General features: G+C 35.7%; 1 protein-coding gene across 2 annotated transcripts in view; it reads left to right on the top strand.

Moving 5' to 3' along the window:
• Positions 1–24497, top strand: part of LOC144320058 (histone-arginine methyltransferase CARM1-like) — a 248903-nt gene that overhangs the window by 74379 nt on the left and 150027 nt on the right. For both annotated transcript variants that reach the window (XM_077908451.1, XM_077908452.1), the window contains exon 2: positions 16172–16297. In XM_077908451.1, the coding sequence (XP_077764577.1) occupies positions 16172–16297 (126 nt within the window). The remainder of the gene's footprint in view (positions 1–16171; positions 16298–24497) is intronic.

Here is a 24497-nt window from a genome sequence, read left to right as displayed (position 1 = left end):
TAACACCATGTTATATTTGCAACACTCTGCTTATACTTTGAGACTGAGCGCCTTGAGGGCAGGATGTCTTTCTGCTTTTCTTTGTTACCCTCTAACTTAGCAGAACCTGGAACATTGTAGCACTCATCAGTGCTTGCTATTCTAAATCAAACTTGTGCCATTTTGCATTCCCACTAATTTTTTGTGTGTAACTTTATGTAAGGTCTAAAGACAAGCTTGAGAAAGTAAATTAAGATGCCAGAATATATATATTCATATGTATATGTATAAATGAAAAGATATCTATAGATAGAGATTTTATATATATATATATATATATATATATATATATATAAATGGAAAGATAATAATTTGGAGTTCTGTATGTAGGTCCATGATGCAGACAATTATTTTTTAATTTAAGTTGCCTTTCCAGGGTGATTAAAGGGCTCATTATATTTCCCACAGAACTGCGAATATGGTGAAATTAGGACATGCTTTAATCTGCCTATACAAACGGCAATGTCTAATACATTAAGTAGACCTAAGTTAAAATTTTTGTATGATTTGATAATGGGATGCTAAACACATTCCAAATTCCATTAATTATTTTTTCTTTATTGTCAACTACTTTAGGTCCTCAGATATATATTGTATGTTTAATGAATATAAATATATGTATCTGTACATATATTTTAGGCAAAGTATTACAAGTGTTGCAGATCTACAGCCTGAAGACTGGTCCTCACCATGTGTCATAGTGATGGGAACTTTGGATTAGAAATAGGGCAGAGGAGAGAAAGTAGGAGAGAGAAATTTTTGGCCTGTAGTATTTCAGAATGTGGTCTTAGTCTGAATGGCTGACAGTCTCTCATCTCTACACAGTATCAAATTCCGGATTTATCAGAAAAATTAAACAGATACAGATTGAGTTAGGAAAAAGAAAGGCAGATGGTCAAGTTAGGAAAGCTTACTACTCAACATACAGCATGGTATTTTAAAATAATAGTGAGTTAGAAAGATATGCATAAATTACTATTTATGAACTTACACTTATTTCTTTGGAAACCATTTTAGGGAAATGTGGGAAGACAAACACACTCAGCCTTGATGCTTTCATTCTTGTGGTGCACTGAGTTCAGTGTCAAATGCATTCCAATCATTCCCTAGAGTACAATTTCAGCTTGCTGAAATACACATGCACACGATTCATTTTCTGTGCCTTTCAATTTGATATAATACCAAGTGATTATTACCACTTCAAGGCATATGAGATATATACTGTTTCTCTTTTTTTTTGCAAAAATAACTTATTTTTTATGAAAAAGCTATACATATTAATTACTGAAAATTTTAAAAATGGATATAAGCAAGAAGATAAACTGTAATTCTGCCTATCAAATTAAAAACTATTAAATGCTATTAAAGCTTCAATGCCTATACTTACAGACACTTCTAGGTGTATGCATTTTTTTCTTATAAAATCAGAGTTACACAAAACATTTTATGAAAAAATTTCATTTAAAATACATAAAGAACAACCATCCACATTGACATTAGTTTTGGCAATTTCATGGTGTTCCCATGTGGATTCCATGATCTACTTAATTAATCCCCCATTGGTTGACATTTAAATTTTTCCAGTTTTTCAAAAGTACAAGCAGCACTACAATGGAGAGAATTATAATTAAATCTTTCCACACAGTCTTTATTATATTTTAAGGGTAAGCTCATCAAACTGAAATTACTGAGTCAGAGGGCATGATTATTTTAAAAACTTTTGATATGCAATACTAAATTGCCCTTCCAAAGTATTCTATCATTCACACCATAATAAGAGTACTCTCTCTTCCTATGTTAACCCATATTCACTAAAGACATAGAAAAATATCTGTACAAATTTGATAGACAAAAATGTTGGTTATCTCTTTGTGGGTCTTTAATTTTCTTTTGTTAAATATTGTAGCATATTTCCAGTTTGTAATTTATCTCAAGTTGTCACTCTTTCAAAAAATGGATTGTCAAATGTATTTGGTTTTATTTTTTTTCATGGCTCCTGTCATTGGCATAATGCCTGGAAAATGTATCCAAATATTCTGCAGCCCAAAGTTTTATGGCAATTTACCTGTATTTTCTTCTACTGCTTTTATACTTTCATTTTTTTGTAAATAAATATTTCTACTAATTTGTAGAGAGAGAAATAAGTAGTAAATATGTAAATTTTTTAGCCCTTAAATGTTTATCCAATTGTCTCAACACAGTTATTGAACAAACCATTTTGTCCCCACTTATTTGTGTTTTCTAGAGTTACAAAAGTAATTCAAGTTATTTGTTCTATTAAAACATGCTAATCTAAACATTAAAGAATCTTTATGGAGGACAGTAAAAATGCAAGTGCTGTATCAGATCAAGTGTCTTAAAGGAATTCTTGATTATTTTATAAAGTTAAGGTTGGAGAAGGAAGCAAAAATATTATTTGATTGCCCATGAGGGTTTTATTCCTTGTCTTGTCATTCTTTCTTCAAACCTGGCATCACTTGGAAAATTCCAAGGCAAGATCACCTGCATTAAATGGCACTAGAAAAACATCCTAGTTGCTCCCTAATTGTAAAAGAATATAGAAAATATTCTACACTTTAAAATTCTAGATGGCTTACTATACAACTTAGGAAAATAAAATATTAACTGCTTTTGCACTTACAAGAAAGAAAAGTAATAGCATTAAGGAAAACTGGAAATCCTTTGTGAATTATTGATTTTTATGAATTGATGGAACATCAAACTGACTTCACTGAATAACTGATTAGATCATTTCGTGTTTTACCTTTATGTACACAAAGTAGCAAAAACATTGTTATATCGTTCTCAAGGGTAAATGAAGCCGTCATTGAATTAAGTTTATTTAAGGGGTGTTAGAAATTACTTTTGAATGGGAAAGAAATGTAGTCAAATGCCTAATCATTTTAATGGTATTTTGAGGTCTGTTACTCACATCTAGGAATTTTATTTTTCAACTAGCGAAGGTGCTGAGAATATAGACATATGTGCTATAAAGGAATGAATGAACAGAAAGGAATAAGAAAAAACTATGTGGCGTGACATAGAAATAGGATGAGGAACCCTCACTTTCGGGTGGTTCGACCAGTCCCTCTCCAACTTTCTTGCTGGTCTTAAGTCATCCTGGAATCTTGGTAAGATACATACTCTGGTCCAGAATCTGGATGTAGACCTGAGAGTCTACGTTTCTAACAAGATTCAGGTGATGCTAAGGCTGCTGGCCCATCCACAGACACACTTTGAGCTGCAACAATATAGAGGCACTTGAGTTCTTTTCAGTGCTACAATTCTAGGCTTCACCAACAGAAAGAGATTCTTGGTTTACTTGGTGAAGAGTTACTTTGGGCTTAATTTTTCCAAGTATCTATCTGTTCCAATATGTGAATTATCCACACATCCAGAATCGGGACTCTCAAATAATTTACTTACCACCTGAAGATAATAAGGAAGGTAATAGTATGTTCTCAGATTTCTCCAGGCAGTAATAGCCAACAGAACTTGGGTAGTGCTGAGGAATGAAAATGCCAGTTGAGTGCATGTGCGGGGGAAGGGGGAGGGGGACCTTGTGCCGTCTCATACACTGGGTAGAAAAGACCCGTCACCATGGAGTGTGTCTGCAGTGACCTATCCAAACTACATATGAGCCGCTTCTGATTTGCTGAAAGTTTCAGAAGCTGTGACCAGGTTTTGGTATATTTTCTAATCTATGGTAATTTGATTAGTATGTGCAAGAGGGTGTGGGGGTATGAAGGTGTCTGTGTATGAGCTGGAAGATAATTTAAGGTTGTAGGAATAAGTGTTGTAAGGCAAATATAATGGGCTAAAGATAATCGCGACTTTTCAGATTTCCACTTGGAAGGAGGTTAACAGAAGATGACGTTCTAGTACCAGACCTGCTATTAACAAACTGTAAAGTCTTAGAGAAGTCATGACCAGGGCTTCAGGTCTTCACTTACTGAGTGAGTGAGTTGGGTAGAATGACCTCTAGTGTTCTTCAAGGCAATAAATTCATAAAAAGAGCTTGGTTTAAAACCTAAACTTAGTAACCTTAAAAAATTTTTTTTTGATTTGTGATTCTGAAAATTGTTGGTGATAGGCACACAGAAGGAACCTCTTTTCTTTGGGCAATTGTCAGTATGATTTTCATTCCTATGTAGTTAATTTGTTTTTATTCTCTGGCTTCTTTCATGATTTTCCCCTTGTTTTGGTATACTGATGTTTTACCACAGTGTATCTAAATATAGAATGTATTTCCCTTCATCCTAAAGGTAACCCTTGCTTGTATGTGGTGATGCATATTTTCCGTTAAGTTTCAGCACATTGTCATCCATTACATTCCCAAGTATTATTCCTTCCCTAGTCATTCTATTCCCTTCTGGTAAAATTCCTATTAAGTGTAAATTAGATCTTCTTGTTATGGCCTCAGTCTCTGAACTGATTTCATATTTTCTGTCTCTTTGTCTTTCTCTGAAGCAATCTAGAAGATTGCCCAACAAGTGTTTTCTGTTCAATTCTTTCTTCAGCTGTATCTCATCTGTTTTTAAACTCATCTATTGTTTTAATTTTTAAATTTAATTTCTAAAATTTCTATTTTGATTCTATTCCAGTTCACTCACATACCCTTTTCACCATTTTAAAGACACTTATGACACTAACAACAAATTATCTGAAAAAGAAATAAAGAAAATGATCCTGTTTGCAATAACATCAAAAACAGTAAAATACTTAGGAATACATTCAACCAAAAAGGGGAAAGATCTCTACCATGAAAACTACAAAACACTGATGAAAGAAATTGAATAAGACAAATAAATAGAAAGGTATTCTGCGTTCATGGATTGGAAGAATTAGTATTGTTCAAGTGTCCATCATGTTGCTCAAAGCCATCTATAGATTGAGTGTAATCCCTATCAAGAGTCCAAAGGTATTTTTACAGAGGTAGAAAAAAATTCTTTTTTTTTTTTTTTTTTTTTTAGAGGGAGAACATATACACACACACACCCATGTATGGGGGGGGGGGGCAGTGTGGAGAAGATAGAATCCTAATGGGTTCCACTCCCAGAACAAAGCTAACATGGGGCTTGATCTCATGACCTCAAGATCATGACCTGAGCTGAAATCAAGAGTGGAACACTTAACTGACTGAGCCACACAGGTGCCCAAGAAAAAACAATTCTTTTTGTTGTTGTTGCTGTTGTTTGTAAACCCTGTAGTATATAATTATAAGAGATGAGGACTTGGTCTTTATAAAAATTGTAGCTGCAAAACACATCTAAAACAAACTATAATCCATTAGAGGTTTTCTTAGTGGCCTACCTTCTCCTCTAGGGCATTAAAACAACTTTTTAGGGTACCTGGGTGGCACAGTTGGTTAAGTGACCAACTAACTCATGGTTTGCCACTTGAGTCATGATCTCAGAGTCGTTGAGATCCAGCCGTTTGTGGGGCTCTGTGCTCAGTGCAGAGTCTGCCTGAGATTCTCTCTTCCTCCTTCTGTTCTTCTCCCCATCTCTAAAATAAATAAATAAGTCTTTTAAAAAACTTTTTTAAAATTTTGAAATAACTACAGATTATAGAGAACTGTAACTGTAGTGCAGAGGTCCTATGTACCCTTCACCCAATGGTTATAGGCTTATGGAATTCTAGTATAATATCACAGCCAGGAAAATGACCTTGGTATAATGTGTATATATGATTCTACATCACTTTATTATCTGTGTAGATTTGTGTAACCACCACAGAAACCAGTATGTGAGCTTTGGAGGATGGCTTTTTTACTCAGCCAGATGCCCTTGAGATCCATACCTCATTCATTTTATTGCTTACTAGTATCCCATGCAATGGATGTACAAGTTTGTTCAACCATTCAACACACTGACAGATATCCAAGTGATTTCTAATTTTAGGCTGTTGTAAGCAAAGGTGCTATGAACATTTGTATACAGGTTTTGGGGTGGACCTAAATTTTCATTACTCTGGGATAAATGCAGTTGCCCAGGGGTGTAACTGCTGGGTCATATGGCAGTTGAAACAATTCTAAAACTTATATAGAATCACAAAATACCCCAAATAGCCAAACTAGTCCTGACAAAAAGAACAAAGCCAGAGGCATCATGCTTCTTACTTTTGAGCTATGTGATAAAGCTGCAGTAATCAAAACAGTATGGTACTAGCATAAAAGCAGACAGCTAGGCCGGTGGAATAGAATCGAGAGCCCAGAAATAAATGCATATATACATGGTCAATTAATTTGTGATCACTGGAATTTGAAGTAGGCTTTAAGAGTAGCTAAGATCAAGTAGTAAAAGGGAATATTTTCAACTTATTGCTTTGAAAACAGGATCTCAGGGCTCATGTATTGAGAAATTTTGAAACGCCTTTGTCTTTTTCCTCTTTGTTTTTACTTGTCATAGGGAGCTGCACAATGCAGAACAATAAGAACAGACAGTAACAATCCAGACTGAGAAGAGATTAAGTGAATAGCCTAGGAACTCTGAGCCTCAGGATTGATGTTTAGAGAATAGGCATAAGGAGCCCTATCTCATAACCAGCAGGGAGAAACAAATGAGATAAAGGATGTGAAAGTGCCCTACAAAGAATGGCTAGCTGCCCCATTTTTAACTTGAGTTACTATGAGCAACTGTTGTCAATCAAAATGGCAACATTAATTGCAGCAGATGAAAACATTAAAAGACCCCTGTCCCAATGTTCCATTGCAGATTAATGTAGTAACACTCAACTAGTTCACCTGCAAACCAAGCAGAATTACTTCTCATTTCTAGATCTGCCGTGTTTATTCCTGGTGCATTCATTTACCAGCCTTTCCCAATGTCTCTTCCCCCTGCCTGGAATAACCTTTCCCTCCTTTTTTTTTCCTTTCTACTTGGCAAGCTCTTCCTTTTTCTTCTAAGGTTCAGGTCCAGCACAATGTCTCCTATGAAAAGTCTCCCAGGCAAAATGAGTTACTCACTTTTCTGGGAGTACTGTAGCATTTGAACAGACCTCTTCTCCTTACACTGTGAGCTATCTCAAGGCATGGCTACAGTTTATTTATCTTTCTTTGCATCTTCCCATAGTGCCAGTCAACAGTGACTGGCTTCTAGCAGATGCTCATAAATGTTAGCTGCATGTATGAATGAATCCCCTAACCAAGGCTTGCAGACATCTGGTTCCTCAACATCTGCTGTACGGTGAAAACAAAAATGAGTCCCGAGAATAGCTCTTGACAGCAGAGCTGTTTTTTTTTATACTCTTTCATTGGAAGCTCCCACTTTTTTGTTGTTATAGCTGGTAAATCCACATTGGAGCAATTATCCCCAATTGAATGACTACAAGAAGACAGTTTATAGTCTTTAGAAACCACAAGGAGAAAGCTAGTGATCTGAGAAAATACTGCCCAGACAGAATGTAGACTGTATGATATTTAGTTACCCTAAAGAGACATTCACAGTGAAATTAAATTTAAATCTAAGAGAAACAGCTTCTTTGGGAGGAGTAGGAGGATTTCACATTTTTATGGAGAAATGAGGAAGTCAGCTTTTTCTTTTGCTCTCATATCATAACTGGAAAAACATTTCATAAACCAAAAGGTCCCAACCATTTGTCAGAGCCTTAAAAAAAGTCAACTAAAAATACCGAGTGTTCAATTGACACTTTGATCTGCTAATGCTCTGAGGTTTTAATCTTCTTTTTTTTATTATTATGTTTTAGGAAGCTACTTCTGTGACTGTATTGATTTACTTGCTTAATTCAATAAGTATGTATCAATTACATTCTACGTGCTGAGTGGTGTGCTGGAATCAGTAGACCTGTGTATGGTCAGAAAGAGTTGAGATTTTAAAAAGAACAGGATCTGTTGCTATTTCCCTAGAATTCCTAGGGCTCTCTAACACGTCATCACTTTCCTACTTGAGAAATGGCGGGGGGAGCTGAAGGATTACCCAGACAAGCATTGTAAATAAATTTGAGGGAGCAGTAGGTTCCTTGGGAAGCTGTTAGGGAAGTGGCATGCTATTTCATTAAAGACAGAATGAAAAGTTACTTCCCTCTGATTTGAAAATATTGGTCACAGGGGTGTTTAATATTTCATTATGGAGTTTCAGTGTTTATTTGTTCAGTCTACTGTGGTCATATGTGGAGAGAAGGATACAGCAGAAAAGAAGGAATGGTTAAAAAAAATATGTTAGAGCTGATTCAGAGGCTAGAAAGATGAGCTAAGTTTGTCTTTTTTTCCTTTGCTTTTAACAGTGGACATGGCAAATAGGCCATGAGCTTGAACTGAGTGAACCTGAATCTGAACTTGAGTGATGCCAGTGGTGGTTCCAGTCACGTTAGCACTTTTGGTCCTTGCTGTGTGCCAAGTCCTCCATGGGAATCAGAGGTGAAGAGGTCACAATTCCTGCTCATGAGTAGTGTGACATCTTCCAACATGAATAAAATGGGGATAGAAATTAAAGAAGGAGCAAAGGACCAAAAGAAAGGTATAAAATGCTCTTGGGGTAGTGAAATAAGGAAATAACATAAGCCAGTTGGGGTCAGCCAGGGAAGGTACCATGGAGGTGGTGGCATTTGAAATGGATATTGTAAATTAGGTAATATTTTCAGTAGCGGAAAGGGAGCTGTATCACTTTAGTAGTTCTACTCTTAAACTTCACATCCCTACTGCCACCATAATTATAAACACTTTTTGGAGATCAGCTGCTAGTTAGTTTGGTTATATAGTATATGTTTGGGGGCTAGTGGTTTTTTAGGGGGTTGTTTGGGGCATGAAAGGTATTTTTGGAGTTTACAGTTCCTGGCAGGAGAGTCTGGGCTTTAACATTCGTTGGGCGTGGGGCGGGTGGCAGGGTGGGAACAGGGAATCTTTGGAGGTTTGAGCAGAGCTCTACAATGATTGCACACGTGCTTCATTAATTATAACCTGGAAGCTTGGAGTAATGTAAATTCATTTTCAGTTTCAAAAGCAGATTATAGTGGAGAAACTATCACAGTTGTCCAGTTAAGATGTATGAAACCAGGGACTAAATAGCTCAGTCAGGTAAGCATCCAACTCTTGGTTTCGGCTCAGGTCATGATCTCAGGGTTGTGAGATCAAGCTCTGTGTCAGGCTGTGCTAGGTGTGGTTGCCAGCTTAAGAGTCTCCTCCCTCTGCCCCTCCCCTACCCACTTGCACATGTTCTCTCTCTCTCAATTTCTCTTTACTAATAATAGTAATAAAAAAGATCTAATGAAACCATAGGATGAACAAAGTCAAGGGAGTCAAAGAGTTCTTAGACATGACACAGAAAGATTATCCATAAAAGTAAAACTTGATAAGTTGGATCTCGTCAAAATTAAAAACTTTTGCTCCATAGAAGATCCTGTTAAGAGGATGAAAAGTCAAACAGGATGGGAGAAACATACTCACAAACCATATATATATATATATATATATATATATAACAAAGGACCAGTATTTAGAATATAAGAGGAACTTGCGAAGCCCCACAGTTTAAAAAAATTAATTGGAAAATGGATAAAAACTCATGAACAGAAGAGGATTTGCAGATGCTAAATAAGCACATGAAAAATATTCACATCATTAGTCATCAGGAAAGTGCAAATTAAACCCACAATGGGATAACACTGCACAACTATAAAAATGTCTACAGCAAATAATAGTGACAACACCAAATGTTGTCAAGGATGTGGGATCACTGGATCATTTGTCTGTTGGTGATGGGGATGTGAAATGGCACATTCACTCTGGAAAACAATTTGATAGTGTCTTACAAAATTGTATGTGTAATGACCATCTTTCTAAAAGTTTAGGAAAATGATAATCACATAAAAATGAACAATAGAAAAGTATTAAAGTCAAGTGCCATACAGAGAAAAAAGGGAGGAAGGGGCAAAATAACATCTCCACCAACAATTAAAGTGTGCTAAAAAGATAAATGCCCCAAAATGTGTCTCTAAGGTTAAATTAAAAAAAATCAGAGAAATTAAGAAAATTAAACAAGACATGAGAGAGTAGCATAAAGCATATTAGCAAACTCATAAATGAAATGTTAGAATTCAGGATTATACTTAGTAAAAATGAATCATTAAAAATAAAAAATTTAAAAAATGAAGATTAAACTAGAAGCAACAAGAAATATATCAAATAAAGGAAAAAGATGGGAAAATATTTAAATGTAAAAGGAAATGTAAAAAAGAGATAAAAAAGAGTCAAAGTTACAAATATCAATGATCAGCAAAGATGATCCAACACATATATAAGAGCCTGGGGAGAAGATAACAGAGCAAAGAAATAAATGAGAAAATTATAATTGAGAAAATTTTACCAACATGAAAAAATTTGAAAATATCTATTAAAGGAATAACTTTATACCTGAAAATATTGAACTAGAATGGCTAGTGTAAGACATATTCTGGCAAAAATTACTGACCTTTGAAGAAAGAGAGAAAATCTTCTGGATATCTGGGCAACAACATTAGTATATTACATACAAGTGACAGAAAATCAGTCTTTTTGACAGTAATGCTATTCCCTAGAAGAAAATGGATGAAGATACCAGAGATCCACAAAGAAAGAAAATGTGAGCTGGGAATTCTATATCCAGAAAAACTGACCTTCAAAAACGTAAGAGACAAAGACAACTATTGCCATGCAAGAGTTCAGGAAATATTGTTCCTATGAATCTTCTTGAGGAATCTACTGAACAACTTGTTCCCCTGAGCCCTTCTTAAGATTCTATTAGAGAATGACTTTGGACAACCAATTTGAAAATATCTTAATGCTTGGCCCCTTTCAACCTGAATCAATCAATCCATTTTCAGTTCTTACTCTAGCAAGTGAGAGCCTAGGATCTAATCTTCAAGTACAAAATTCTCCAGAGGAGGAGAAGCCGCAGTGTCTCATTTATTACTATTTTGTCCTATCTCATAGGAAAGTTAATACAATCAGCATTGATGCCAAATTTTAATATCAGATTTTTCAGAGTTTCATAATCCTGTCCTTTTTCCTTTACACCCCTTTTCTGTGGTTAAAGTTGTTAGAAATAATAAATGCACAGTTATCTATATACTTTATTCTATCTACAGAGGTGTTGTTTATACAATCATTGTTTAGCTTTCTATTTCTAGAAAACACACTCCTTAGGTAGGCTTTGTATTTCTAGGGAGGAAAATACTAAAAGGGTCACTTAACCAAGAATTGGCATTAATGCCATATTATTAAGTGGCATACATGCCACGAGTACTCTTCTTTCCAGGACTTTATATATAAAAATCTAGTTTAGAACCTCTGTTCTAGGGGTGCCTGGGTGACTCAGTGGTTGAGTGTCTGCCTTTGACTCAGGTCATGATCTGGGGTCCTGGGATTGAGTCCCGCATCAGGCTCCCTGCAGGGAGCTTGCTTCTCCCTCTGTCTATGTCTCTTCCTCTCTCTGTGTGTCTCTCATGAATAAATTTTAAAAAAATCTTTAGAACCTTTGTTTTAGACCGTGCCTGGTATCTAATGTTCTTGGTCAACTGGCATTGTAGCTTTCCGATGGAGATTGGACTTTTGCATTTGCAAGTGCTGAAAATGGGGGGCGGGGGGGGGGGCGGTGCCTGTGTGGAGAAATAGAGAAATATTGCTTCATAGAGGCAAGAGCAATTCTCTTGATCTTACCCCATGCCCTTTTCCATCTTTACCTGTATGCACTTGCAAAATGGGTAGAACTTGGATTTCTTCATGTGCCTCTAGGAATCTTGTCAGATGAAGCTAGGTGGAAGATATAATAGGCATCCGGAGCACTGCCATCATGATTTTCTTTGAGAAACTTCTGGGAGAGCAAGTGGCTTTTTTTTTTTTCAGGGAGGAAGCCACAAGACTCTGGGCTCTTTTAAAGCTGCCTAAATTTTGTACACATGAACTTAATCCGCTTGTTACTTTGCTGCTACCAGCAGATCAGGCCTTGCCCTTTGACGAAGTAAGCAGATGTCCCTGAGGAAAGCAAAATTCAAAAGCAGAATGACAGTAAGTACACAGAAGCATCCAGCCTTCTGTACCACTGAAAAGATGAATAGAGATGTTTGTAAAGAGTCAGAATATTCTGCAAATATACTTCTTATTAATAGTAATAATAACTTGGTAGAAAGATAGATGCCTTGAACCTTAGTACAATGTACGTTGGATATGATCTCCACGTCACTCCTACTTGTCATCGTGTAATTGTATTTCATGGTCTTGCATTTATATTGTTCCCAACAATTCTTTAATGTATTCCTTAATTTTTCTGATACAGATTCTTTAAATTTAAAAATACACATTTATCAGTTGATAATACACTTTACCATAAGATAGGTGCACTTTAATACTGCTCACGTCAGTTAACAGAAGTCAACTAGAATGTTTGTTTTATGTACTAACATGGTCTAAGTATAGGAAAGAAAATTGGTACAAGTTATAAGATTAGCAAAGAGAAATAATGAGAAAACTTTCACTTCTGTGAATGATCTTAAAACTGAGAATTGAGATAATACTTGTATTGGATACACTTATTCTTAAATCAGTACTTTTGAATGAATAAGCTACCAGTTACTGTTTAATAAATGAGAATTAAAAGGATGTCAATACCCACCAAGAATGAGACTATGGTAAAATACGCTATCTATAGTAGGTGTCTTTTATTGGTTGCATGTATTTTCTGATTGTTAAAAATAAGTAATCTCATAGAAAATTCAAACAAGGCAGAACCTTGTAAAGGGAAAAATAAAAATTATCCCAAATCTCTCCAGAGGAAACAACTGATGACATTTTGATGTGTCTCTTTTTAAACAGCTTTCTATGAAGAAAATAAACACATTAAATTGCTCCAATAACATATATGCTGTTTCGCAACCTGAACACAGGGCATCATGTTCCATTTTTTTTAAAAAAAGATTGAATTTATTTATTCATGAGAGACACAGAGAAAGAGGCAGAGACATAGACAGAGGGAGAAGCAGGCTCCCTGTGGGGAGCCTGATGCGGGACTCGATTCCAGGACCCCAGGATCACGACCTGAACCAAAGGCAGATGCTCAACCACTGAGCCACCCAGGTGTCCCCATCATGTTCCACTTAACCAACCATGTACATGGTAGATTTCACTTCTTTGCATCTTCTAGAGGTAGCAAACAACTCTAAGATGAATGTCCTCGACAGTACACTCATCCACACTAGAAAACGTACTTGCTGGAGGAAATGATTATAAGCAGAATGTCTAGCAAAGAATACCTAGACTTTACATTTTGAACCTATGGGCAAAATACTTACCAGAAACATAGAAATTTATGTTCCCAATAATTGCTATTCACCATTGTCTCAGACTCTTTCCAGTATTTGATATTGTTAATACTTATTTTTAAAAGGCTGACACACAGAGATAAAAATTTAGACTTCATTGTTTGATTACACATTTCTTTGACTGTTACTTCATTATTCACGTTCTTTTTGCTATTGGCATTTTTCTAGTTGTCGATTACCTGCTGTTCTCTTTACTAACTTTTCAATGAGAATGCTTGCTTCTTATTTTTTAAAGTTAATTGTATCTTGAGGATATTCAATCTTTGTTGAGTATGTTAAAAATATTTTCCCAGCTTATCGTTACTTTTCAATTTTGTTTAAAGTATTCATTTATTTTGCCAAAGCAACATTTTAAAAAATTACATAGTTACCAGTACTTACTGGATTCCATGGCATGCTTAAAAAGATCTATTCCAAAAAACAAACAAACAAACAAAAAACAAAACAAAACAAAAAACAAAAGAAAGATCTGTTCCACCTATATTTAAACAGAGGGTAGGAGAGGATGAAGAAAAGAGGCTATATGGGCAGGCATTTTGCAACGTCTGAAAGTAGGAAAAAAAGAGCAATTCATCTTATACCCTAATCAAATCACAACTGAACAAACAAACAACAGCAAAACAAAAAATTCTGACCATATCTGGTTTAGGAGAATTGAACCAGATAAATTTTGAAACTTTCTATCTATTCTGGGATGGCATGCCATCAATATGTGAAGAAATGCTTTCACCGATTAAGAAAGATCTGTTAAGTCCCAGGTACTGTGCTGCATTTAGATTCAGAGAAAAAAAGATAATGATTTTAAAAATAAAGTAAAATCACCCTTACCTGCAAAGAGTTCACAAACTGCGAGCTACTATAGAAGAGTAGCATCCCTCCCTCATCTTCCTTCAAAACTGTAAGAAAACAATTGGCAAATGTGGAAAATCCTGGTTTCTTGGGGGGAAAAAACCACTTTTTGTGATTTAAAGAGAGCATATTGTGTAAAAGGGTCCCAAACTCCCTTCTTTCTGCTGCCTCTCTGCAAGGAGACACTGATGCCTTTGAGACACTGACTGGGCTGTAAATAATTAAACCTGTATTCATGCTTTATGCCAGGAAAATGTTTTCAAAACATCTGCACTATTTAACCAGCCAAGATGTTTTGCAAAAAATATTTGTGAAAGCTTCCATCAGGAGGTATTCATTCATTTGAAGTAATGGGTGAAAATAATTGAAAATATTTGGCCATTTTTACTCTGTGTATGCGTGTGTTTTGAATGTGTGTGTGTATGAATGTGCCACATATTTGTGTAACAGTAGAATTTTATATATAATTATCTTTCAAAGTCAAAACACTATCTGTATTTGAATTTGTGAGGGAGAATGAAAGACATTAAGGATGGGAACTAAGATCTACTCTATAATGAGAGAAATGCCAATAGTCTCTTATCATTTTAGTAGGATTTTAGAGGTTATTTTACCTTTATTAGTCAAAAAACTTGGGAAGTAAAGATCAACATTTTCATTTTACATGATGAAATAATGTGCCCAAGTGTGATTAGGTGATTGAAGTCCCTAAGTTAGTAAATATCAGAAATGAAAACAAAACCCCAAGTTTATTACTTTTGCCACCACACTACAGCTGCTCTAGTGCTAAAGGCCTGTTTAATGTGTAGAAGGAGGAATAGCAAGTGACTTCTCAGTTATCTATGTGTGAACCTCATGAGAACCTAGCCACTCACTGTGGGCCCTGCTTGCAGAAACCAGGCTCCCTCTTTTTTGCGCTTGTCTTGGTTTTTTAAGAGCAATAATGAGCTTTGGAGTCAAATTTAATCTTGGGTTTTAACTCTGGTTCTGCCACTTACCAGCTGTGTAAATTTGGGCAAAAACCTTCTGCCTCATTTTTACCTAAAAACATTGGCAGTGACAATACTCTGAATGAAGATTCTATGAGATCTCTGGCACATAGTAGGTGCTCAAGAATCTTCCAGAGGAGTCTCGGTGTCCATCGAAAGATGAATGGATAAATAAGATGTGGTTTATGTATACAATGGAATATTACTCAGCCCTTAGAAATGACAAATACCCACCATTTGCTTCAACATGGATGGAACTGGAGGACATGTTCCATGGAACATGGATGGAACATGGAGGGTATTATGCTGAGTGAAATAAGTCAATCGGAGAAGGACAAACATTATATGGTCTCATTCATTTGGGGAATATAAAAAATAGTGAAAGGGAATAAAGGGGAAAGGAGATAAAATGAGTGGGAAATATCAGAAAGGGAGACAGAACATGAAAGACTCCTAACTCTGGGAAACGAAATAGGGGTGGTGGAAGGGGAGGAGGGCGGGGGGTGGGGGTGACTGGGTGACAGGCACTGAGGTGGGCACTTGACAGGATGAGCACTGGGTTTTATTCTATATGTTGGTGAATTGAACACCAATAAAAAATAAATTTATATAAAAAAAAATCTCCCAGAGGGATGTTACCTGGACGGATGCTCCTGGGATTCCGTCAAGAGATGCAAAATGATTTGGAGAATACAGGGTTTATAGGGAGTGGGGCCCTGGGCATAAAGGCAAGAGGCCATAACAGCTCTGTGCTAACCCACCTGCAAAGAATTGGTAAAGGGCCATAGTTAAACTCCTCTTTTATCTCAGATCCTTAGATCCTCTTAAATCTCAGGAGGCATTATATTAAGAAGAAAGACATGGAGAGCCTTGAAAACATGAGAGAATTGTAGGGATAATGTTGCTGAACCTTTTTACAATGCTCAAAAATGGATTTTCCTAATCCTTTTCTTTTTTTTTTTTTTTTCCTCCACCCTCTATAGCTGATGGCGTCTGTGTCTTTAAATGCTTACTCAACAGAGACACTGAATGCTGCCGGGTGGGGAAGGAATCCATCTTGATTACTCTGGGATACAACAGTGCTTTGTTGAAGTTTGAGTCTCATGCTGGTAAGTCTTGTGCCTGTCCTGACCCCTTCCTTGCCTTTCCTGAGGACAAGTCTCCTGATTGGTTGACTTTGCTGTTACTGATTGGTTGGCTTTTGGCAGCATGTTTCCTGATGTGAGCTGCCATGGATAGAATGATCTGAAATTGGTGCTGGTGCTTACCTGATACCATGGCTAGAGAGCAACCAACCTTTTCCTAGATTAGGAGAATGTTTTTATTCTTGACCCCCCCCCCCGCCCACACACACACACACACTTTGATCCTCATTCATCCAGAGCTATAGGAGAGGCCACCAAGGATTGTCCCAGTCTTCATCAGTGTTGTTGTTTCTCCTTGAAGATGAGGTTGTTTGCAGAAATATCATTTTTCAATTTGAGTATCATTCAGAATGATTTCGTTGTTTTTGCCTTTGAATCATTGGTTGATCATTTTTAGATTCTAGATGACAAATGTCAAGCAAGCAGGGAGGTAAACTAAAGTATAATTGGAAGTGTTTTAGGAAGGAAGAAAAGTCACTCTGGAAGATATCAAGTCTGATAAAGAAAATTAAGGCTAACAGTGCCCTGGGTCTACCTTAGATGGTTGACGGTCATTTCTTTAAGTTGGACATAAATGGATCTTGTGTACTTACAGTGTTAATCCAGACAATGTAAAGTATTAGCGATGGTACATATTCTCCTCTGGTTAGCTAAAATATCCTAAGTGATTTCATTACCGATAACTACTTGGGATAAAGAAATTAACCTGGTTTCTTGTTTTGAAATTCTACTCACACAGGAGTCAGCCAGAGTGAGGAATTTGTTTAACACATGTCTGTCCATCCATCCATCCTCCATTATTCGGTCCATCTTATTTTTATGATGTATTTTGGAGTAAATTAGAATAACCAGCACATTTTGCTGTCATGTACTTCCGGCTGTATATCATTAACTAGAATTCAAAATTTGTTTCTAATTTTTTTCTATCGAGTTAAAATTTTCATATATTGAAATGCACAAATCTCAAGAACACCATCATTCTTAAAAGTTACCTCATACCCTTGCCCTGTCACTCCCTACTCCTGTCCTTCCAGGGGCAGTCGCTGCTCTGATTTTCTTCTAACCATGGATTAGACTTGCCTTTTCAAGAACTTCCTATAAATGGGATCATTCAGTGTCTACTTTCTTTATTAAGGTCACCGAGCATGTTTCGAGACATCCATGTTGTTACTAGTATTAGTAGTTTGTTCACTTTTATTGCTAGGTAATAGTCACAATTTGTTTATCCATTCTCCTTTTGGTAGATATTCAGACTGTCTCCAGGTCTTGGCTATCATGAGTAAGGTTGCTGTAAATATTCTCGTGCCAATCATTTTGCATACATATATTTTTTATTTCTTTTATATCAATATCTGTGGGTAAAATTGCTTGCTCATAGCATAAATGCATACTTAGTTCTATAATAAATAACCAGATTTTTTTTTCTAAAGCAGTTGTACCATTGTATACTCCCACGAATGATGAATGAGAGTTGTCCCACATCTTTGCCAACATTTGGTCTTTCAGTCTATTGAATTTTTTCCCATTTTGAAAATAAATAAATAAATAAAAATAAAACTTTCCCCATTTTGGTAGATGTGTAGTTGAATCTCACTGTGGTTTTAATTTACATTTTTCTGATGCTCAATGATATTAAGCACTTACTTTTTCATGGGCTTATGAATTTAAATCATTTACTTGTTACCGATTGGTTGTTCATCTATGGAGTTGTTTGTATCCAGGATACCAAGCAAGTGTCAGGCACGTAATTTATGATGTTATCTCCTAGCTTGGAACTTGCTTTACTCCTTTGGAGAATGATGTCTTCCGCTGAAAAGAAGTGTTAAAATTTGGTGAAGTCAAGGTTGTCATCTTTTTCCTTACTACCTTCTATATCCTAAGAACCTTTCAGATAGTGAATGATTTCTCCTGTGATTCCTTCTAGAAGTTTTAAAGTCTTACCTTTTGAATTTTTTATTACTTTATCATTTTTAAAATTTAGTATTATCTTGTAATCTCTCTTAATTACTATTTATATGGTGTGAGGTATGGACCAAGGATTACTTTTAGACCATATGGATACCCGTTTATTCTAGCACTCTGTGTTTAAAAGGTATTTGCAAGTCAAATGACTGGTTTATCTCTTTTTTACTTTGTTCATGTGTTTTGTTTCTTAAATTTCACAAATGAGTGAAATCATATGGTATTTGTTTTGAATGACTTATCTCTCTTGGTATTATACCATCTAGATCTATCCATATTGTTGCAAATAACAATTTAATTTTTTATGGATGAGTAATAGTCTATTACATATATATACACATATATGTGTGTGTGTGTATTTCCATGTGTGTGTATACACACACATCTTCTTTATCCATTTATCTATTAATAGACACTTGGGCTACTTCCATAATTTGGCTATTATGAATAATGCTGCAATAAACATAGAGGTGCCCATATCTTTTCAAATTAATGTTTTCATATTCTTTGGGTAAATACCCAGTAGCAAAATTACTGGATCATCTGGTAATTCTATTTTTAATTTTTTGAGGAATGTCCATACTGGTTCCCACAGTGGCTGAAGCAGTTTGAGTTTCTACCAACAGTGCACCAGGATTTCTTTTTCTCTACATCCTCACCAACACTTGTTGTTTCTTGTGTTTTTTGTTTTAGCCATTCTGACGGGTGTGAGGTGATAACCGCATTGTGATTTTGATTTGCATTTCCCTGATGACAAGTGGTGCTGAGCATCCTTTTGTGTGTCTGTTGCCATCTGTATGTCTAAATTGGAGAAATGTCTGTGTCTTCTGCCCACTTTTTATTTATTTATTTATTTATTTATTTATAGATTTTATTTATTTATTCATGAGAGACAGAGAGAGAGTGAAACAGAGACACAGGCAGAGGGAGAAGCAGGCTCCATGCAGGGAGCCCGATGTGGGACTTGATCTCGGACTCCAGCATCACGCCCTGAGCTGAAGGCAGATGCGCAACCACTGAACCACCCAGGCATCCCTATTTTTTAGTTTTTAAAAAAGATTGACTCACTTTTGAGGGGGAATAGTGTATGAATTGGGGGCAAGGGAAAAGGGAGAGAATCTTCAAGCAGACTCTGCTAAGCAGAGAGCCCAACCCATGAGAACATCACCTGGGCTGTATCCAAGAGTCAGAAGTTGAACTGACTAAGCTACCCAGGTGCCCCTTTCCCACCTTTAATTGGATTATTTGTGTTCTGTGTGAGTTGTCGAAGTTCTTTATATATTTTGGATATTAAACTGTTATTGAATATGTCATCTGCAAATCTCTTCTCACATTCAGTACATTGACGTTTAGCTATGCTGTTTCCTTCGCTATGCAGAAACTTTTTATTTTGAAGTAGTCCCAATACTTTATTTTTGCTTTTGTTTCCCTTGTCAAAGGAGGCATATCTCGAAAAATATTGCTACAGCTGATGTCAAAGAAATTACTGCCTGTGTTCTTTTCTAGCAGTTTTATGGCATCTGGTCTCACATTTAAGTCTTTAATCCACTTTGAATTTATTTTTGTGTGAAAGAAAGTGGTCCCGTTTCATTCTTCTATATGTGGCTGTCCAGTTTTCCCAACACCACATGTTGGGGAGACGGTCTTTTTCCCATTGGATATTTTTTCTTGCTTTGTTGAAGATGAATTGACTGTACAGTTGTAGGTTCATTTCTGTGTTTTCTATTCTTGCATCTGTTTTTGTGTCTGTTTTGCACTAGTACCATACTGTTTTGATCACTGCAGCTTTGTAATATAATTTGAAGTCTGGAATTGTGATGCTTCCTGCTTTGCTTTTCTTTTTTAAGGTTGCTTTGGATATTTGGAGTCTTTTGTGGTTCCATAAAATTTTAGGATTATTTGCTCTAGGTTTGTGAAAAATGCTATTAGTATTTTGGTAGGGATTGAATTAGATCTGTATATTGGTTTGGGTAATATGGACATTTTAACAATATTTGTTATTTTAATCCATGAGCATGCAATATCTTTCCATTTATTGGTGTCATCTTCAATTTCTTTCATTAGTGCTTTAAAGTTTTCAGAGTACAGGTCTTTCAGCTCCTTGGTTAAATTTATTCATAGGTATCTTATTTATATTATATTATATTTTTTAATTTAATGCAGTTTTACTTTTGCTCACATTTATTTTTTAAATTTAATTTCAGTTTGCCAATATATATTACAACATCAAATACTCATCACATCATGTGCCCTCCTTAGTGCCCATCACCCAGTTACCCCATCCTTCACCCACCTCCCCTTCAGCAACTCTCAATTGGTTTCCCAGAGTTAAAAGTCTCTCATGGTTTGTCTTCCTCTCTGATCTTTCCCCATTCAGTTTCCCCTCTTTCCCTTATGGTCCCTTGGAGGGTCTTTTATTATTTTTTGGTGCAATTATAAATGGGATTGTTTTCTTAATTTCTCTTTTTGATACTTTGTTATTGGTATACAGAAATGCAGTAGATTTCTGCATTATATTAATTTTGTATCCTGTGACCATAACAAATTCATGTATCAGTTCTAATAGATTTTTAGTGTGGTCTTTAGGATTTTCTGTGTAGAGTATCATGTCACTTGAAAATTATGGAAGTTTTATTAACCAATTTGGATGCCTTTAATTCCTTTTTCTTGTCTGATTGCTGTGGCTAGGAATTCTAGTACTATGTTGAAAAAAAAAAGTGGTGAGAGTTGACATCCTTGCTTGTTCCTGACCTTTGGGAATAAACTCTCAGTTTTTTTCATTAAGGACAATGTTTACCTGTGGGTTTTTCAAATATGGCCCTTATCATGTTGAGATATGTTCCCTCTAAACCTATTTTGTTGATGGTCTTTATCATGAATGGGCGTTATACATTGCCAAATACTTTCTCTGTATCTTTTGAAATGGTCATATGGTTTTTATTCTTTCTCTTGTTGATGTGATGCATCATGTTGATTGATAGGCAAATACTGAACCACCCTTGCATCCCAGGAATAAATCACACATGATTGTGGTAAATGATTTTTTTAATGTATTGTTGGATTCGGTTTGTTAATATTTCATTGAGGCTTTTTAAATGTTGTCTTTGTCTGGTTTTGGTACAGCATAAATTCTGGCCTTATAAAATGAGTTAGAAGCTTTCCTTCCTCTTCTATTTTTTTGTAATAGTTTGAGAAAAATCAGTATTAATTCTTCTTTAGATGTTTGGTAGAATTAACCTATGAAGCTTTCTGGTCCTGGACTTTTGTTTGTTTTGTTTGATTACTGTTTCAATTTCATTGCTGGTAATTGGTATGTTCAAATTTTCTATTTCTTCCTTATTCAGTTTTGGGAGGTTGTATATTTCTAGGAATTTATTCATTTCTAGGTTGTTCAGTTTGTTGGCATATGATTTTTCATAGTATTCTCTTATAATCCTTTGTATTTCTGTGGTGTTTGTTGTTATTTCTTATCTTTAATTCTGATTTCATTTCAGTCCTCTCTCATTTGATGAGTCTGACTAAAGGTTTACCAATTTCATTGATCTTTTGAAAGAACTAGCTCCTGGTTTTATTGATTTCTGATTGGGTTTTTTTTTTAGTTTATATTTCAATTATTTCTGCTCTAATTTTATTATTTCCTTACTTCTACTGGTTTTGGGTTTTGTTTGTCCTTTTTCTAGCTCCTATCAGTGTAAGGTTAAATTGTTTAATTGAAATGTTTCTTACTTCTTGACGTAGGTTTGTATTACTATAAACTTTCCTCTTAAAACAGCCTTTGTTGCATCCCAAAGATTTTGGGTGGCTGTGTTTTCATTTTTCATTTGTCTCATGTAATTTTTTATTTCCTCTTTAATTTCTTGGTTGATCCATTCACTGTGTAATAGCACGTCATTTAACCTCCATGTATTTGTATTCTTTCCAGATTTTTCTTGTGGTTGATTTCTAGTTTCATAGCATTGTGGCCAGAAATATGTATGGTATAACTTCAGTATTTTTGAATTTGTTAAGACTTGTTTTGTGGTTTAATATGTGTACTCTTCTAGAGAATATTCCATGTGCACTTGACAGAATGTGTATTTTGCTGTTTTAGGATAGAATGTTCTGAATATATCTGGTAAATCCATCTGGTCCAATATGTCACTAAAAGCCATGGTTTCCTTGTTGATTTTCTTTTTGGACGATCCAGCCATTAATGTAAGTGGGGTGTTAAAGTCTGCTACTATAACTGTAATACTATCTATTACTTCCTTTATGTCTGTTATTAGCTATTTTATGTATTTGGGTGCTTCCATGCTGTGTGCCTAAGTGTTTACAATTGTTACATCTTGTTGGATTATTATGTTTATGATTACATAGTGTTTTTCTTCATCTATTGTTACAGCCTTTGTTTTAAAGTCTATTTTGTCTGATGTAAGTATTGCTACCCAGGCTTTCTTTTCACTTCTATCTGCATGATAAATTATTTTCTATTCCTTCACTTTCAATCTGCACGTGTCTTTAGGTCTGAAATGAGCTTTCGTAGGCATCATATAGATGGGTCTTACTTGTTTATCTGTTCAGTCACCCTATGTCTTTTTTTTTTTAAATTTTATTTATTTATGATAGTCACACAGAGAGAGAGAGAGAGAGAGAGGCAGAGACACAGGCAGAGGGAGAAGCAGGCTCCATGCACCGGGAGCCTGACGTGGGATTCGATCCCGGGTCTCCAGGATCGCGCCCTGGGCCAAAGGCAGGCGCCAAACCGCTGCGCCACCCAGGGATCCCACCCTATGTCTTTTTATTAGTGTTTAGTCCATTTATATTCAAATTAATTATTGATAGGTATGTACTTATTGCCATTTGGTTACTTGTTTTATGGTTGTTTTTGTAGTTCTCTGTTCCTTTCTTCTCTTGCTTTCTTCTCTCCTGGTTTGCTGGTTTTCTTTAGTGATTGTATTCAATCACTAAATATACTGGAATTCCTTTATCTTTAGTTTTTATATATCACCGGTTTTTGGATTGTGGTTTCCATTAGGTTTATATATGACATCTTAGGCATGTAGCACTCTGTATGAAGTTGAAGGTTGCTTAAGTTTAATACTTATTCTAAAAGCACTAAATTTTTACTCTTCTTGCTCCCACATTTTAGGTATATGGTGTCACAGTTTACATCTTTTTATTTTTTTGAATCCCTTGATTTATTTAACAGATATAATTAATTTTATTGCTTTATGCTTCATATTTTATTCCTGCTATGGTCTTTCCTTTCCACTTAGAGTCTCCTTTAACATTTCTTTTTTTTAAGGACTTTATTTATTTATTCATGAGAGACACACACACAGAGAGGCAGAGACGTAGACAGAGGAAGAAGCAGGCTCCATGCAGGATTGATGTAGGACTCAATCCCGGGACTCCAGGATCACACCCTGAGCTGAAGGCTGACACTCAACCGCTGAGCCACCCAGGCATCCCACCCTTTAACATTTATTATAGGACTGGTTTTGTGGTGATGAATTCCTTTAATGTTTGTTTTCTAGGAGACTCTATATCATTCTATTCTGAATGGTAGTCTTGCTGGGTGGAGTATTCTTGGTTGTGGGTTTTTTCTTTCAGCACTTTGAATATATCATGCCACTTTCTTCTGGCCTGCAAAGTTTCTGCTGAAAAATCAGCTGATAGTATTATGGGATTTCCCTTGTATGTAAATGTTTTCTTTTCTCTTGATGCTTTAAAAATTCTCTCTTTATCAGGACTTCTTGCCATTTTAATTGCTATGTGTCTTGGTGTTGGCCTCCTTGGATTGATTTTGTTGGGGGTTTTCTATGCCTCCTAGATCTGGAGTTCAGTTTCCTTCTCCAGATTAGAGAAGTTTTTAGCTATTATTTCTTCAAATACATCTTCTGCGCCCTTTTCTCTTTCTTCTCCTTCTGGGATCCCTATTATGCAAATGTTACTATGCTTGATGGAGTTGCTGAATTCCCTTAATCTATTTTCACTTTTTTCTCTCTCTCTTCTTGATTGTTTTCCATTACTCTGTCCTCCAGGTCACTGATCTATTCTTCATACTCTAGTCTATTATTTATTTCTTCTAGTGTATTTTTAGTTTTTGTTATTGAGTTCTTCATTTCTGTTTGGTTCCTTTTTATGGGTTTTTAAAAAATCTCTTTGTTAATGGTCTCACTGAGGTCTTGTACTCTTTTCTCAAGCCCAGTGAGTATCTTTC

This window comes from Canis aureus, chromosome 1 (assembly GCF_053574225.1).
Source record: "Canis aureus isolate CA01 chromosome 1, VMU_Caureus_v.1.0, whole genome shotgun sequence".
Taxonomy (NCBI): Eukaryota; Metazoa; Chordata; class Mammalia; order Carnivora; family Canidae; genus Canis; species Canis aureus.
The sequence above is the reverse complement of the archived record's forward strand: the minus strand, read 5'-3'. Positions and strand labels throughout refer to the sequence as shown.